General features: G+C 48.7%; 1 protein-coding gene across 1 annotated transcript in view; it reads right to left on the bottom strand.

Annotated features, from left to right (window-relative positions):
- Window positions 1-18,860, bottom strand: part of APOLTP (apolipoprotein lipid transfer particle homolog) — a 179,414-nt gene that overhangs the window by 87,559 nt on the left and 72,995 nt on the right. The window contains exons 29-36 of the mRNA XM_088833046.1: window positions 13,590-13,801; window positions 11,539-11,727; window positions 10,975-11,114; window positions 9,730-9,892; window positions 9,522-9,608; window positions 4,460-4,597; window positions 4,245-4,364; window positions 2,807-2,899 (exon numbers count right to left, since the gene is read on the bottom strand). Of these exons, the coding sequence (XP_088689172.1) occupies window positions 2,807-2,899; window positions 4,245-4,364; window positions 4,460-4,597; window positions 9,522-9,608; window positions 9,730-9,892; window positions 10,975-11,114; window positions 11,539-11,727; window positions 13,590-13,801 (1,142 nt within the window). The remainder of the gene's footprint in view (window positions 1-2,806; window positions 2,900-4,244; window positions 4,365-4,459; window positions 4,598-9,521; window positions 9,609-9,729; window positions 9,893-10,974; window positions 11,115-11,538; window positions 11,728-13,589; window positions 13,802-18,860) is intronic.

Below are 18,860 nucleotides of genomic sequence, written 5' to 3'. Positions count from 1 at the left end.
AATCTGGCCTGGCCCAGTCTGCACATTACAATCGCATGGGGAGCTTTTACAAGTATGCCTGGCCTCTCGCTACTTGAATTGATAGACAGCAGTGTATCCCATGCAATGCAACAGTATTCAGTGATAAAATGAAATGAGCTATTAAGCCGTGAAAAGACACAAAGGAATTGTAACACCCCATTCTAAATGAAACAAACCAATCTTTCACTTCAAGGCTACAAACTGAATGATTCTAACTGTATGATGTTCCAGGGGGAAAAGGTAAAACTAAAAATACAGAAAATGGTAACTGGTGGCCAGAGGGTAAGAGAGAGGGAAGGAGGAACAGAGGGATCGCAAAGGATCTTTAGGGCAGTGAAACTACTATGCGTGATACAGATTTATGAAAGCAGATTTATGACACTATGCACTTGGCAAAACCCACAGAATGGATGGCACAAAGAGAAAACCTTAAAGCAAATGATGGACTTTAGTTCATAATGAATTAATATTGGTCCCTCCATTTTAACAAATGTACCACACTAAGGCAAGATGTTTGGCTTATTTTTTAAACATTCTCCTTTTATCTATTTTTTATTTTGGCAAGCCATGCAGCATGCAGGATCTCAGTCCCCGACCAGGGATCGAACCGGCACCCCACAGCAGTGGAAGCACAGTCTACCACTGGACCACCAGGGAAGTCCCACAAGATGTTAATAAGTGGGAAAACCGTGTGGAGAACAGGGGTCTAGGAGAACTCTCCGTACTTTCTGCTCGATTTTCCTGTAAACCTAAAACTGCTCTAAAAACTGAGATTTATTCATTTTTTAAAAGAGCGCCTGGGACTCCCTAACCAATCAACTCAGCATCTCCAGGCTGCAGTCCAGGTGTTCTATTAATAAAACTGCCCCCAGCTGCTTCTAACGTGCAGCTGAAGCTGGGAACCTCCAGGGTACACCGTGTCTTCTCTGATTGACTCTGCGGGCCCCAAGAGGCCTTGTGAGCATGCACTCTCAACAGAGGCAATATCGCTCTACATGCATAATTGATTCTTGCGGGGGGGAGGGACGCTGGTTAAAAAAATAACTTCTTATACAAGGCACAGATATGCATCTGCATATAACAGAAATAAAGGACACGTGTGGGCTTAAATTTTCATAGAGCGGACAATTAGGGGAAAAGTGTCTAACCAGCCTCCTTGGTTAGGGATACAGTAATGAAAATCAGGTTGAGAAACATCAGTGAAGAGATACCTGATGTTTTGGGGGGATGGGTTTGAGAAGGCTGGGTTCCTGCCCCCCAGGCCCAGCCCTCATTCAAACACAGAGATAATGTGAGCAAAGGCTCCTGCTGTTTTTAATAATATACTCAATACTCTTAATGGCCTATATGGGAAAAGAAGATTTAAAAAGAGTGGAGATACATATACATATATATACATATGAAGTGAAAGTCGCTCATTTGTGTCCAGCTCTTTGCGACCCCATGGACTATACAGTCCATGGAATTCGCCAGGCCAGAATACTGGAGTGAGTAGCTGTTCCCTTCTCCAGGGGATCTTCCCAACCCATATATATAACTAAATCACTTCGCTATACATCTGAAACTAACACAACATTGTAATTCAACTATACTCTAAGTTTACAAAAAGTAATAATAAAATCTGAATCCATTAGGTGACCCAGCACCCAAGGTTCCAGTAGGACTCCTCCACCCTCTCTGTGAGCCCTGGGGACACACTGGGCTACAAATCCAGACTGCCTGGGTGCCCATCCAAGACCTCCGCTTATGTGCTCCATGACCTTGTACAGGTCACATCACCTCTGGGTGCCTCAGAGTCACATCTATGACATGCCGAGACAGCAGCAGCACGAGGCACCCTCGAGATGACCCACATCAAGGGCTGAGACCAGAGCCTGGCACACGACGAACGTTCAAGGGACATCAGCTCCTGTTATAACTGACTTTGGCGATGGCACATTTTCCAGTCTGACAGGTGCCATGATTTTATACATCTCGGAGTGAAAAGGCTGCTGATGAGACAATGAACCAGTGTGGGTCTGAAGACACAGCCTGATTTCAGAGATCCCAACACATGAGAAAACATGCCTGAGAGCGATCAGCGTCCCGTCTTCAGAGCCCTTCTCGGGCTCCCCTCAAGTTGTCAAAACCCACAGGCGCAGGACTGAGGCCACAGCAGGCATTTAAAAACGGCTATCGAATTCTGGTCCTCATCCCAGTGGGGGGTTACCCCCCTACACCTCCATCTCCCCAGCCCGCAGCCTAATTCCTGTGTCCACGGCATACTCTCAAAGCAACCGAGGTGGGGGGCTTTCTACTGAGCCAGCCCTGGGGGAGTAGAGCACAGCCCTCCCACCTGCACTCCTCTCCCTGCCGCTTCCTTTCCCTGTAGAATGAAACCCTACAGTGTTTCTACCCCACACTGGGCAAAATACTCTGGGATCTAAAACGCCATTCTGAAGGCTCATACAGTTTCTTCCAGATCCAACCACAGGGCGGGGTTTCGAGGACAATTCTGCCTCTCTCCATTTTCAAGGGTGAAACGTGATCCTTTCACCCTCCAGGGAGCTGAAAACCCTTCCTGCCTGAACAGTCACTTCCAAATGACGGATTTGGAAATCTCCTTCCCATCTGTTCTTGATTCTGGAGGGGCTCTCTGGCTAAGCTTAGCATCGAGGTGTGGCCCTCCCCCTGCTCCCTTCCCTCCATCCTCCCTTCCTTCCGCCCCATCTCCCAGCAAGCTGGCTGCTCAAAGACAACACTTGGCAGGTAACTGAGGTCATCCCAAAGGGACCACCGTCTGTACCTGTAAGTCTGGAGGAAACGTGGGTCCGCAGGGATGTCTGAGCTGGAAGGAAACCACCGAGTGGGAGTCAGATCCGTTCAGCTGGACCAAGACCTGTTAGGAGGGGGATGCGGAGAAGGGGTTAGGGGTCAGAGGGAGCAAGGAGTGAGATGCAGAACCCAAGAAGGTGGCTGGCTGGGCACTGAGGAGGGACAGGCCATCCCAGAGTTGTCCCAAACCCAGGCCCACAGCAGATGCCTGAAGCCACTATCCTTCCAGGACGATCCTCAGCCTGAATCTTACGGAGACTGCCTTACTTAGAAGCTTGAGAAGTGAGGTCCCAGACACGGGGCTGAGAGGACAGCTCTCGGACCGCAGACCCCATCCTCCCCGTGCCGTGGGGTCTGCTCATGTCTGCTGTGTTCACGGTTGCCATTTATTTGACCCTGACTCCAGTGTTCTTGCCTGGAGAATCCCAGGGACGGGGGACCCTGGTAGGCTTCTGTCTATAGGGTCACACAGAGTCGGACACGACTGAAGTGACGCAGTGCAGCAGCATGAACCAGCCACTGGGAAGCTGGTTTTACAATCATCATCTTGTTCAATCATTACCCTGTATTACTATCCTTCTTCACAGGAGGAAAGACTGACACTCAGCGTGGTTGAATAATTTACCCAAAGTCACACAGCAAGTCGAGAGTGGAGCTGGGATTTGAACCTGAAAGCTCCTTGGAGATGAGAACAGAAACACAGCCATCTGTGCAGTCCCAATACATGGCACAGAACCTGGCATGCAGCAGAGACACTATCAATATATGGTGAATTAATGAATATACCCACAGTGGCTGCTATATATTCACCAAAATGTACTTTCTTTCCCTCTAGGACATACGGCTAAAACTACATTTCCCAGCCTCCCTTGCAGCAGCTGCTGCTGATGCTGCTAAGTCGCTTCAGTCGTGTCCGACTCTGTGCGACCCCACAGACCGCAGCCCACTAGGCTCCTCTGTCCCTGGGATTCTCCAGGCAAGAATACTGGAGTGGGTTGCCATTGCCTTTTCCACCCTTGCAGCTGGGTAGGGGTCAAATGATGAGTTCCCACCAATGGAATTACTTATGTACCTGACCAACGAAAACCTCCTGCAAAATTCTCACCCTCTTTCTCCTCATCTAGCCAGCTGGGGCAGAGCCACAGGGTGGTGGGAGCCTGGGTCCCTGAGTGACTGTGTGGAGCAGACCCACAATGAACTGTGACATGACTGCAGAATAAACTTTCACAGTAAAGCAAACTTTTGTCACCATGGTGCACCCTGATTCATCATATGCACGCTGCAAAAATAAAGCCTGTGTTATCAGCTTGCCAGGGTCACCCTGCCACTTCCTCAGCTGTCCCATACAGGACATGCTAACATTAAATCCCCTCCTCCCCCAGTTAGGAGGCAGAACTCAGTCTTCTGACCTGGGACGTGACGTTGCGGTTGATGGTGGCTCGTGCATCCACACCACAGTCAAATGCTCCCTCGTGACTCTGTCTGAGGACAAAGTCCCCGTCCACATTCAGGGCTTGGGGGAACGTCAGCTAGGAAATAACAGACAGTACCTTTTACTCTCGCCAGCAGTCGAGCTCTGCTTGGAGGTCACCAACCGGCATTTGCCCAGCCCAGGGATGGGTACCTGGAAGGAGTGAGCCACGTCCAGGGCTAGGTTATGCCAGACTTCACCACGCCGCGATCTGTCATGGTGCAGAGCCTTCAGGTGCAACAAGACTTTCTGGTTGACTTTCAGAGTGGCCTCGACACCTCTGTTCTTAGCCTGTACAAGAACCGACAGCCCTGAGAGAGGGGACTCCCCATCTCTGAGTGCCTGCAGAGGCCACTCTCGGAACCCAGCAATCAGAGTGGTTCCAAGATTGATGGGTGAAAGCAGTCTACACTGTGCCACTCACAGGAAAGAAAGCGGGAAGGTGCACAGGGGGTCTTTGATATGTATGTAAACTCCAGTGCCCACTGGTAGGGTGCACAGGGTAGGCTTGAGGGCCTGTTTCTCATTCACAAGGATGACTGTTCTAGTCACTGCTGCAGTTGTAACACTCAGCATGGCACCTGGTGCACAGTAGGTGCTCAACAAGTATCTAGACAAATGCAGAATCCCTGCTGCTGCTAAGTCGCATCAGTCATGTCTGACTCTCTGCGACCCCATAGACAGCAGCCCACCAGGCTCCTCTGTCCCTGGGATTCTCCAGGAAGAGTACTAGAGTGGGGTGCCATTGCCTTCTCCGGCAGAATCACTAGTTGTAGTTATAGCCTGAAATCCCAAGGGCAATGCCATGCTAAGTGGAAGAATGTTTAATTCACAATGTGGCAGGCAGAAAAATACCCACCTTCCCCAAAATGTCCATGTCCTCAACCCTGAACTCTGGGAATCTATTACCTTACAGGGCAAAAGAGATTTTACAATTAAGGATCTTGAGATGGGCAGACTATCCTGGATTATCCAATGAGCTAATCACAAGGCTTTTTTGGTTTGTGTTGGGTTTTTTGTTTTGGTCAAACAGCATGTGAGATCTTAGTTCCCTGACCAGGTATTGAACCTGCGCCCCCTGCAGTGAAAACATGGCGTCTTAATCACAGGACTGCCAGGGAAGTCTCAAGGGTTCTTATAAGAGGGAGGCAAGAGTCACGGTCAGAAAGAGGAAGATGTTACTCTGCCACCTTTGAAAACAGAGAAAGGGACCATGAACCAAGACACATGGGCGGTTTTTAGAAGTTAGAAAAAGAAAAAAAAAAAAGTGGGGGGGATTCTCAACTGGAACTTCTAGAAAGAATGCAATCCTGGAAACACCTTGATTTCAACCAAGTGAAACCCATTTTTTAGTTCAGATCTCAAGACATGTAAGATAAATTTGTGTTGTGTTAAGCCGCTAAGTTTGTGGCAATTTATTATAGCAGCAACAGGAAATGTATACACAGAGCTAATCACTTATTCACTCAACAACCATTTCGCTTCTGCCACATGCTAAGTGCAAGCAGCAGGCTGCCATATTTTCCCACCTGTGCTGACTGATAAGTTAAAAAGTGCCTTGCCACTAGAATTTTATCATTGGTGAACATCTCTAAAAGAATACACAGCTTTGTTTCAGAGCCAGGATGGAGGAGGTAGAAACAAAGGTCCAAGAGAAGTGGAAAATGTGTGTCATTAAACAAAGATAGGGTTTTAAAACCCTGGAGAAGGAAATGGCAAACCACTCCAGTATTCTTGCCTGGAATATCCCATGGACAGAGGAACCTGGCAGGCTACAGTTCATGGGATTACAAAGAGTTGGACACGACTGAGCACACAGGGTTGTAGAAAGAACAGTCAAATTAAATTAAATTAAAGCATCCCCACCTACTTGGTTCTAGCCTGTTGGTGTCAGGTGGGGTTTCAGGCCCAATAGGTCAGATCTTCCAATTTTTTATAATTAGAAGTAGAGATCTGGGTTTTATTCCAAATCTTCTGATTTAAATGTTGACACTTTTCTTCCTTTAATTTAAATGCTAAGCAGGCCAAACCAAACACATCTGCAGGCTGGATTTGGCCCATTCGCCATTTTGCAATCTCCGGTTTAGAAAACAGGACACACCGCCGGGAAACATTTGTGCAGGTGTTCTGGATCGTCATCTTGCCCATGGTTTCCCCTCAGGACCTCCAAGGACTTCAGCTCCCACACCTGGGGGCTGCCCACAGCCCAGTCTGAGAGGCGGGGAAGCCAGGCCCCAGAAACACAGGTCTCTCCATGTCCAGCAGCTGGCCCGGCTCCAGCCCCAGACCTGTGGATATCCCCAAGGGAGAAACCGCCACTGTCTTCCTTCTCCAGGGCCCGGCACACAGCAGGTGCTCAATACATGCTTGCTGGAGAATGGGATCATCTCTTGGAGCGTCTTTTCCTAGAGGGGTCAGGAAGGAGACTTGGATGAGGGCCTACAGCCATGTTGTAAGTACTCAAGATTGCACCCAAGTACAACCTTGGAAGGACTGATGCTGCAGCTGAAACTCCAATACTTTGGCCACCTGATGCAAAAAGCTGACTCACTAAAAAAGACGCTGATGCTGGGAAATACTGAAGGCAAAAGGAGAAGGGGGTGATAGAGGATGAGATGGCTGGATGGCATCACTGACTCAACGGACATGAGTTTGAGCAAGCTCCAGGCAAGAGTAAAGGCAGAGGAGCCTGGCATGCTGCCATCTATGGGGTCAGAAAGAGTCAGACATGACTTAGCAACTGCACAACAAGTCCTCGAGAAAGATCACTGCACTCCGTTTCAATCCTCACAACAACCGCATAAAGATGAGGACTGCTGTCTCCACTGCACAGAAGAGGGAACTGAGATCCAGAGACAGAAGATGAACTGCTAAGGGCACAGAGGCAAAAATGAGTTTCACTCCTAGAAGACAGATGCCAAGGCCCTCTAAGCCAGGGCTTGAAAACTACAGACTGGGGGTGGAAAAAACTGGTCAGCCTGTTTTTGCAAATCAAGTTGTTTAGGCTTTTATAACAGAAATACCACAGACTGTGTGACTCAAACACCAGAAATTTTACATCTCACAGTTTTGGAGGCTGGAAGTCCAAAACCAAGGTGCCAGCATGCACGGGTTCTGGTGAGGAACCTCTTGCTGGTTTGCAGATGGCTATTTTCTCATTGTGACCTCAGGTGGTGGAGAGAAAGCTCAGCTCTGATCCTCTTTATGGAAGGACACTAATCTTATCATTAAGATTAATCACTTCATGGCAAATAGATAGGAAAAAAATGGAAACAATGACAGACTTTATTTTCTTGGGCTCCAAAATCACTGCACACAGTGACTACAGCCATAAAATTAAAAGATGCTAGCTCCTTGGAAGAAAAAGCTGTATGACAAACCTCAGTTCAGTTGCTCAGTCATGTCCAACCCTTTGCGACCCCATGAATCAAAGCACGCCAGGCCTCCCTGTCCATCACCAACTCCTGGAGTTCACTCAAACTCATGTCCATTGAGTCAGTGATGCCATCCAGCCATCTCATTCTCTGTCGTCCCCGTCTCCTCCTACCCCCCAATTCCTCCCAGCATCAGAGTCTTTTCCAGTGAGTCAACTCATCGCATGAGGTGGCCAAAGTATTGGAGTTTCAGCTTCAGCATGACAAACCTAGACAGTGTATGAAAAAGCAGAGACATCACTTTGCCGACGAAGGTCCGTATAGTTAAAGGTATGGTTTTTCAAGTAGCCATGTATGGATGTAAGAGTCGGACCATAAAGAAGGCTGAAAACAGAAGAATTGATGCTTTCGAGCTGTGGTACTGGAGAAAACTCTTGAGGGTCTCTTAGACTGCAAGTAGATCAAGCCAGTCCATCTTAGAAATCAAACCTGAATATTCAATGGAAGGATTGTGCTGAAGCTCCAATACTTTGGCCACCTGATTCAAAGAGCCAACTCACTGGAAAAACCCTGATGCTGGGAAAGACTGAAGGCAGGAGGAGAAGGGGGCGACAGAGGATGAGACAGCTGGATGGCATCACCAATTCAATGGACATGAGATTGAGCAAACTCTGGGAGATAGTGAAGGAAGGGAAACTTGGTGGGCTGCAGTCCATGGGATGGCAAAGACTCGGACATGACTGAGCGCTGAGCAACTGAACAACAATCTTATCATAAGGGCTCCACCCTCACGACTCGATTACCCAAAGCCCGCACTTCCAAATACCATCACAGAAGGCAATGGCAAGCCACTCCAGTACTCTTGCCTAGAAAATCCCATGGACGGAGGAGCCTGGTGGGCTGCAGTCCATGGGGTCGCTATGAGTCAGACATGACTGAGTGACTTCACTTTCCCTTTTCACTTTCACACATTGGAGAAGGAAATGGCAACCCATTCCAGTGTTCTTGCCTGGAGAATCCCAGGGATGGTGGAGCCTGGTGGGCTGCCATCTATGGCGTCACACAGAGTCGGACACAACTGAAGTGACTTAGCAGCAGCAGCAGCAGAGCTTCAACATAGGAATCTGGGGAGGAGGCTGGGTACACAAACATTCAGCCCACAGCAAAAGTTTTATCAGAACACAGTTGTGTCCATTCATTTGTGTGTTTCCTACAATGTTTGTGAGCTACAAAGGCAGAGATGAGTAGTTCCAACATTGGCTGTATGACCTGCAAAGGCTACAATAGTTACCATCTGGTCCTTCAGAGAAAAACTTGATCAACCACTGCTCTAAATTAGGTATGCATTGCATTTTTCTTTCTTTTTTTAAAATTGTGGTCGTACCACACAGCATGTGGAACTTCCCCAACCAGGAATTGAACCTGTGCCCCCTGCACTGGAAGCACAGAGTCTTAACCACTGGACCACCAGGGGAGTCCTAGAATGGACTTTCCACAGAACCAGGCCAACAGCTATTCATTAAGCACTTACTGTGAGCCATGCCTTGCGGCTCTCAGGATGAGAAAGCAGACACGTCCCAATCACGGTCTCGGACTAGCATAGGGTCCAGGCTGGGGTCTTTCTCCCAAGAGAAGAGGTGAGGGTTTTTAAGTAAGGGGGCAACAATGACTACGCTGGCGTGTTGAAAAACTCCCTCGGGCTGTCAAGTAGATTGAATTACGCAGACAGCGGAACAGAAAACTCAGGCCGGAATTCTTCGTTTGCTTCGTCCAGTTGAGAGAAGATGGCAGCCTGAACCGGGGACCACTGGGGTAAAAAGAGCTCTGGGATCTTCACTTACCACGTGCCGATTCCACGAAACCACGCACCCGTCCAAGCTCCTGGGGATGGCCCTGCCATCGTATGGGTGGGTCAGGCCTGCACAGACCTGGGAGGGACAACCACACACATGCACACGTGTGTGCACGCACACACACACACACACACACACAGAGATGGGTCAGAGGCGTATGGAAGCCCTTCCCCGCTGAACCCTGGAGCCCACTCACATAGGGGTGCCCGGCCTGGTAGCCCAGGACCACGGTCTGCAGGGTCTCCTCCTGGGCACCCAGGACCACCCTGGTCTCCAGGGAGTAACGCTGGTGCCGCCTGTCGGCCGTGAAGGTCTCCTGCAGGAGGATGCGCTGCGGGAGGGGCACAGTCCAGGGGTGCCTGGCGTGGAGAGCGGGGAACAGGACGAAGCTATTACAGCGGCTGGTGGGGTCGGAGGACACCTGTGCCCCAGGGGCCTGTTACTGTCTTGCAGAGTTGAGACTTTGTTACAGGGGACTAGCCTGGTGGTCCAGTGGTTAAGAATCCACCTTCCAATGCATGGGTTGTGGGTTTGATCCCTGGTCAGGGAACTAATATCCCACATGCCACGTAGCGACTAAGCCCTCACATTCCAACTGCTAAGCCCGTGTGCCACAACTAGAGAAAAGCTCGAGCAACACAACTAGAGGAGCCTGTGTGCTGCAACAAAGATCCTGTGTGCCTCAGCTAAGACCTGATGCAGCCAAATAAATGTATTTTAAAAAAGACTTGGTCCATGTGCGTGCATGCGAAGTCCCTTCAGTCGTGTCTGACTCTTTGCAACCCTATGGACTGTTGCCTACCAGGCTCCTCTGTCCATGAGATTCTCCAGGCATGAATACTGGAGTGGGGTGCATTCCTTTCTCCACGGGATCTTCCAGACCCAGGGATGGAACCCACGTCTCCTAGATCTCCTGCACTGCAGGCAGATTCTTTACCAGCTGAGCCACCAGGGAAGCCCTGGCATATAGTAGGTGCTCAATAAATATAAATGAGATTTAAAATGGATGAGACCTTGGCAAATGCAGTGGCTGTTAGTTTTGGTTACTGCTGCAGTTCTGACAGTAGATGGCTAAGGGCCCCCAGCTGGTCAGTGCACAGCCTGCACTTCAGGCTGGGTCTGCTGACTCCAATCCCAAGGTGTTCACCCCCCAACAAAGAACAGGCCTTTTAACCAGCTGTGCCTCCAGGAATTGAAGTGGTTCCCCCAGAGCCGCTTTCAGCCTGGGGTGATAAGACTGTTTTCTGTGCCCACCTTGGCACACTAATGAAAGGGGGTGAGGGACATGGGGGCTTTCAGGGAGGAGGCTCATCTCTGAGCTCTGGGTTCTGTCTGGGCCCCTCCACCCCGCTCCCTGGTGACCCTCCACACTGGAAAACAGGAGATCTGGGCAGACACCACACCTCGAGGGAAGCTGCCGGGGGGAAGGGGCCACACATACCGAAGGGAGAAGGTTCCCTGCTTCCGGTACAAGCTCCTGTCTTGAACCAGCTCCTCCAGTACGCCCTCCAGCTGCAGGCCCTCAGGATGGCCCCTGGCACCAGTCCCCAGAGCCGTCAGCGATACATGACTCTTCCATGGCTGCAATGAGGACCAGGCTGATGCGGAGGGATGCCCGGAGGGTCCAAGCTGCGAAACATCCTGCCCTGGGGGTCTCCAGGGGCAGCCCCCACTGCCCACTCATCACTCCAGGAATGACCACCAAGAAGAGCTGATCAAATGGGCTGCAGCCTCCACACCATCAGACCTTAAGGTTGCACAGGCACACCGCTATGGCAAGACCTCTCCAGGGGCCCAGCAGGAATGAAGCACTTGGATGTCCAGTACCAGGTGGCAGACCTTTGCTCTGGGGTCAGCGCTAGTGTGGCTGGGGTCCATTTTATATATAAAGAAACTGAGTCTCGGGGAGGCTTATAGGCCAAACTAGTAGCCTTCCCCATCCCAGATATGGGATTCGGGGTCTCTCGATGGCAGAGCCTCCAGCACAGGCCGCCAGGACCCTTACCTGCTCCGTGTGCCTGTAGGCTGCCGTTAGGTTCAGCTCCCGCTGGGGGCCCTTCAACCAGCAGTGCAGGATCTTACGGTCTCGGCTGTTCTCAGCATGAATCTCGCTCTGCACCGCTTCACTCCAGGCTGATTCTATTTCACTCCGGCTGCTAAAGAGGCTCTGTGCCAAGGTTGTCACCGTGGAAACCTGCAATGAGGATGAAGAGGCTGACCAAAGCCTTTGTACACCCTATTTCCTCCTCTTGGGATTCCCTTTCTCTCAGTCCCACTTGGTGAACTCCTACTCATCCTTTAAAACCCCTCCAATGCCATCTCTGAAGGGCACACAGAGAACAGAGGGGTAGCCTTCTCTCCCTGCATCATTGTCATGGTTTTCAGAGCCGTGGGAGGAGCTAGGTGCTACTTGGGCTTGTACTGGGGCTGGGGGAAGTAGAACTCTTTAGCCTTGTGCTGGGCTGTGTACCCAGCCCACTGCCCTTGGCACAAGCCCCCCTCTAGGAACACTAAGCCCCTCTAGGAACAACTGCCCTGCTGGCCTCTGTCCCTTGTTCATACAGCTCCCCCAGGGGACTCAGGAGGAGAGGTAATGGGGCCAAGATGGAGTTCGGGAATTACCAAACCTCCTGCCAAATACCAGAACTACCCAAGTCCTTACCCCATACATCACTGACCACAGGTCACCCCCAGAATCTACAGGCCCCATTTCAGCAAATGGTACCTGCTCCTACACAACTTTGTTGTTGCTGTTCAGTCGCCCAGTCGTGTCCGACTCTTTGTGACCCCACGGACTGCAGCACACCAGGCTTCCCTGTCCTTAACTATCTCCCGGAGCATGCTCAAACTCATGTCCATTGAGTCGGTGATGCCATCCAACCATGTCATCCCCTGTCGTCCCCTTCTCCTCCTGCCCTCAATCTTTCCCAGCATCAGGGTCTTTTCCAATGAGTCAGCTCTTCGAATCAGGTGGCCAAAGTATTGGAGCTTCAGTTTCAGTCCTTCCAATGAATATGTAGGGTTGATTTCCTTTAGAATGGACTGGTTTGATCTACTTGCTATCCAAAAGACTCTCAAAGAGTCTTTTCCAGCACCGCAGTTTGAAAGCATCAACTCGGCACTCAGCCTTCTTTATGGTCCAACTCTCACATCCGTAGTTGACTACTCGAAAAACCATAGCTATACAACTGCTTGAGCCAAAAACTTGGGGTCATTTGTCTCTTCCTCACTTTCCCAAACCAATCCATAAGCAAGTCAGGCGACTACACCTTCAAGTAAGTTCTGCAATCTGAACACCTGCCTCTGCTGTCTTCTCCCAGGCCAGGCCACCATCACGCCCCTGCGCTGGGTCACCTGCAGAAGTGGGCTGGCCGACCCCTCCGTGCATCCTGTCCTGGCTTTATCTGTCACATAGCTGCCCTCTCGAGGTCCCTAACCTTGCCGGGAGTCACCTGCTCCTTCTGAGTCCACGCTGGTGCCACCTGGCCCCTGCCTCGAGGGGACCATGCTGTCCCCAGACATGCCCACCAAGCTAACTCCTCCTGAGCCCAAGTCAGGCCTGGACCACCCCTCCCCCATGTCCACTCATCATCCCAACACAGGGAGAGGCTTGATGTACCAGGTTCCCACATGTGACACCACACAAGTCCTTCTCTGGTTGCTTTCCTTCCAAACTGCTATGCTGCTTCACTCAGCAGGTGGTATAAAACTGACCTCCATCCTCAAAGTTTTCATTCTGCGTTTTGGCAAAATCTTCCTGTCTATTTGTTTCCAAGGCACCAGTTCAACCTACTTTCATATTTTACTGTATCATCTGCTAAGCAAGAACATGAGACATTGAGGTTTATTTTGGGGTCCACTCTCTCAAATTCACTTGGCAACTAACTCTGAAGAGCATCAATACTGAGTGAGCCAGACTTCAAGCATCTGGGACTGGGTATGGAAAACCCCCAAACCTCAGTTTTAACCCTTTGCTCAGAAGATTTAACCACAAGAAATCAGCCTCCCTTGCCGCTGGTGAGGGGGTGGGCAGGGGGCGTGGCTGAGCATGCGCACCCGGAGGTAGGTGGTAGCTGGCGTGTAGACGTGGATCTTGCCCTGCCTCTGGAGGCCCTGGCCCCTGCAGGCCACGTTTATCACCAAATTCTTGAGGGTCCAGGCCTTGCCCAGCGTCAGCTCCAACACAGCCTGGAACATGGCTCGGTTAGGCCAGTACAGCCTGTGACCCGCGGAGACCATCAGCCAGGGACTATTCAGGTTCAAGGCTCCTGCGACAGGCAGAGAACAAGAAACTAGTTATCCCCAGGGCAAGAAGGGGAATTCTGGCAGGCAGCAAGAGACCCCTGTAGAGCCATCACAGTCACTGCAGGGCACATCTCATAACTGGGCATGACTGGGGATAGACCATGAGGGAACCTTCTAGAATGACTCTCATGTTCTGAACTTTGACAGGAGCTTGGGTTTCACAGATCTGTACACCTGTCAAACTCATCAAATGGTACCCGGGAGATGCTGGCATTTCACCTTAGTGAATGATACCATATTGAAATGCCAAGGGGTGAGATGGACCACGGTTCACAACTGAATTTGACCTGTACCAACAAATAAGACAGATGGCTAAGTGGACACATAGGGGACAAGATAGGCAAAGTAAAATGTTAACAGTAGAATCCACATTGAGAATATGTAGGTGTTCACTGCAGCACTCTTTGCACTTTTCTGTCTGTTTGAAATGTTTTCAGGAAGACATGTTAGAATGAACGCTAGGAAAGTTGGAGAGGGGGCACTGGAGTGAGGTGATCAAGAGCAAGGCCTTTACTCTTGCAAGCTATGTGACCTCTTTGAGCCTGTGCTTCCATCATCTGTAAAATGGGTACAATACTACCAATCACTGTGTCTTGGGACAGAGAAAGCATCCACTCAGAAAAGATCAATCATCACCATCATCAAAAAGTTGACATTCTGCAGAGCATGTTGCCCTTCTACAAGGAACTAAAACTAGTCACTGGACCCCTCTCATATTTTGCAATAAGTCTCCCACTCACTCAAGGGCTAATTTAGTAAATATTGCTCCAGACTCTCGGAACTTGGCAGTGATCAGGAGGCATAGTTACTGCCTTGATGGAACTCATGGTCTGGGGGCAGTGGTGAGGGAGAAATGTTGAACAAATAAACATATAATGAGACCTGTGCTGTGCTGTGCTTAGTTGCTCAGTCCTGTCCAACTCTTTGCAACCCCATGGAGTATAGCCTGCCAGGCTCCTCTGTCCATGGGGATTCTCCAGGCAAGAATACTGGAGTGGGTTGCCATGCCCTCCTCCAGGGGATCTTCCCAACCCAGGGCTGAACCCAGGTCTCTCGCATTGCAGGCAGACTGTTTATCATCTGAGCCACCAGGGAAGACCTACCTAGGAGGAAAATGCTGAGTGCTAGGAAGGAAAAGAAAGAGGGAGTTAGACCAAGGTCAGGAGGATCAGTGAAGACTCGCATAAACAGGACCATTGAGCTCAACCCTGAATGAGAGGCAGTGGAGTCTGTCAAAGGGAGGGAGCACTCCCCCACCTCCTAGTGGAGATAGAAGATTCACTCTTTGGGAAACTGAGGCTGAGAGGCCAGGATTCAGGGGGACCCAGCACAGCAAGGGTAGAGGGCGAGCTGCCAAGTTGAGAACAGGGAGATATTGAGTAGAGTGTAGTTAGGTGCCCTGACCTGAGGTACCAGTTCTGCAGGAGATGGGGAGAACAGAGTGACTGAAAAAGGGTCCACAGATATGGGGCCCAGGGTCCTCAGGGAGAGCCAGGACCCCACCCAACAGGGAAGTCAACAAGAGCACCCCCACTTGTACATACATACATACAAATGAAATACTACTCAGCCATGAAAAGGAATGAAATAATTCCATTTGCAGCTACATGAATGCAACTAGAGATTATCATCCTAAATGAACCAAGTGAGAAAGATAAATACCATGTAATATTACTTAGACATGGAATCTAAAATATGACACAAATGAACTGATCTCTGAAAAAGACTCATCGACATAGAGAACAGACTTATAGTTAACAAGGAGGAGGGGGAGTAGGGGAGGGAAGGATTGGGAGACTGGGATTAACAGATGGAAATGATTATATATGGAATGGATAAACAACAAGATCCTACTGTATAGCACAGGGAATAATATTCAATATCCTATGATAAGCCATAATGGAAAAGAATAGAAAAAATATATATATATAATGGAATCACTTTGCTGTACAGCAGAAATTAATAGTACACTGTAACTCAACTATACTTCAACAAAATAATTTTTTTTTTAAAGAGCGCACACACACCCTCCCCCTCCCACAGAACCTCCTTCCAAACAAGTTCCAAGTTACTGACTCTTAAACAAAAGCACATGTCCTACTCTTACCTGGCATGTGGGAAAGCTACTAAAAGGAACTTCAGAAACAAAAAAGAAGAAACTCAGGGGGAACAGATCAAAGCCCCCAATTCTATAACTTACATTCATAGAGAGAAGATAATGCATTCATGAAGAACTTGCAGGAACACAAAAGAGCTCTTGGGAATACAAGCTAAACAAAACTAGAAAGGTCAGTAGGAGGGCTGGTGGATGAAGCTGGGGAAATCAGCCCTCAAAACACAACAAAAGGACAAAGAGATGGAACAAAGGAGAGAAAAGAGAAAATCAGAGGTTTAGTTTCTGACACCAACATCTATCTGACCAATAGGAATTCCAGAACACAAAAAGAAATTACCAAAGAAACTGTACAAGAAAACTACCAAGACCCAAATGGTGGGTCTCCACATCGCAAGGTTATATGCCAAGTCCTTAGTACAGTGAATGAAGAGAGAGCCAAACCAAGGCTCATCACTGTAAGATTTAAAGATATGAGGAATAAGGGCTTCCCTCGGCTCAGTTGGTAAAGAATCTGCCTGCAATGCAGGAGACCCTGGTTCTATTCCCGGGTCAGGAAGATCTGCTGGAGAAGAGAAAGGCTACCCACTCCAGTATTCTGACCTGTAGAATTCCATGGACTGTATAGTCCATGGGATGGCAAAGAGTCGGACATGACTGAGTGACTTTCACTTTCAGGAATAAAAAGAAGCTCCTAAAAGCTTCCAGACAGAGACAAAAGGGTCACACACAAAGGATGATAGATCAGAAATAACACCAGACCTCTCAGTTGAGTCACATAGACAGTGGAGTGATGTCTTCGAAATCTCAAAGGGAGATCATTTCCGACCTAGAGTTCTCTATTCAGCCAAATCAAATGAAGACAGTTTAAACAATCAGGGTTTCAGAATGTTTACATCCTGTTACAGGTTGAATTGTGTCTCTTGAATAGATACGTAGTCCTAACCCCTGGTACCTCAAAATGTGACCTTATTTGGGAATGGGGTCATTGCAGATTAAATTAGTTAAGCTGAGATCATACCGGAGTCCCAGGTGGCTCAGTGATGTTGGGAAGATCCCCTGAAGGAGGAAATGGCATTCCACTGCAGTATCCTTGCCTGAAAAATTCCATGGTCAGAGGAGCCTGGTGGGCTACAGTCCACAGGGTCACAAAGAGTTGGACACACTGAGCATTCACAGACACTTAACAGAGAAGGGAAGGCCCTAAGTCTGATATGATTGGTATCTTTATATGAAGAGAGAAGTTTGGACACACACAGAGAGCCATGTAACAACAGAGGCAGAGACTGTTGTTGTTTAGTCGCTAAGTCATGTCTGACTCTTTGTGACCCCATGGACTGTAGCCCACCAGGCTCCTCTGTCCATGGGATTTTTCAGGCAAGTATACTGCAGTGGGTTGCCATTTCCTTCTCCAGGGGATCTTCCCAACCCACAGATTGAACTAGTGTCTCCTGCACGCAGAGATTAGAGCAGTGTAACTCTAATGTAACTCAATGTACCAACCAAGGAACATCAAGCATTAATAGCCACCACCAGAAGCTAGGAAGAGGCAGGAAGGATTCTGCCCAGGGTCACAGAGAGAACACGGCCCTAATGACGCTCACCTTCAGAATTCCAGTCTTGGAGACTGTAAGAGAGTAAATGTGTTGTTTTAAGCCACACAGCGTGTGGTAACTGGTTAACACAGCCCTAGCGAACAAATACACTTTCCACGTATCATCTCGCAAGAAGCTGCTGAAGGATGTGCTCCATCGGAACAAAAGAGCAAAGCAAGAATGACCATGAGCGCAAGGAGCAGGGACTGTGGCCCAGAGAAGTGGAAGGCACTTCCTGAATGATGGTGAGGGGATGCCCCAGGACACAGCTGGTCTACCCTGGAGCAGCAGTGGCTCCAGGAAGAGTGTCGACAAGAAAACTAGGAGAACCGATCGAAGCTGACAAGTAATCTGAAGTGTGTGACCCTCTGGAGAGGAGTTTTGCACTGTTGCTAAAAATTCTAGGAATAATCATAGGAGGAGAATAGGAAACTAATCAAACAGGGGGGAAAGGCTATTATAGCTCCAGGAAAAACAAAAAGTTAGAATTCTAGTATACCACGGGTCTCAGCTGGGAGGGACACAATTATATCAACACTGAATATTAACAAATTGTAACTGTTTCAGGGGAAGAGAGGGAAATACATATTTTAAAAGGGATGGTGCAAGGCAAATTCTTATCCTCTATAATAAGAAATATGTGGAGAATAAAAATGCTGAAGAGAAAAAGCAAGAAGTGAGTGTGATTAAAAGATGGAGGGTCTGATAAGAAATAGTAAAAAGAATTTACAGTGATTGCCATTTCAAGCAAAATTGGGGATAGGAAGACATGAAGCAGAAAATTACTGTGTTCGTTATAACTTTAACTTTTAAAAATTTAAAAAAATGTTCAAGTACATACATGAATACAGAGATTATGATGAGATTCCCATGTAACATTCACCCAGCTTCAACAATTTCCATGTCATAGTCTAATTCACTTTTCAAACTATGTATTTCTTCAATAAAAATAAAAATTAATTCACAGATAAACTATGGTACATCCATTTTTTTAAATGGGAGAGTGTTCCAAGGAGAAGAGAGAGCAAGTGCAAAGGCCCTGAGGTATGTCTGGGGAACAGAAAAGAGGCCAGCAGGGTTGCAGGATGATGGGCAATGGGGAAAGTAGGATGAGAAAAGGTTGGAGAAGTAGGCAAGGCCCTGTAATGTAGAGCTTTGTTGGTAAGGGTAAGAAGTGAGGATGTGTTTGTGTGTTTCCCGCAACACATTAAAGGCCTGAGTCTGGAGATAGCCAGGCAGACAAAAGGGAAGGGTGCTGCAGATGGTGGGCATGACTTGAGTGAAGACCACTAGCCAAGGACACCCCATAGATGT

This window comes from Moschus berezovskii, chromosome 27, assembly GCF_049115385.1.
Source record: "Moschus berezovskii isolate FMDL1 chromosome 27, NW_MosBer_1.0, whole genome shotgun sequence".
Taxonomy (NCBI): Eukaryota; Metazoa; Chordata; class Mammalia; order Artiodactyla; family Moschidae; genus Moschus; species Moschus berezovskii.
This window is presented reverse-complemented; position numbering and strand designations above follow the sequence as displayed.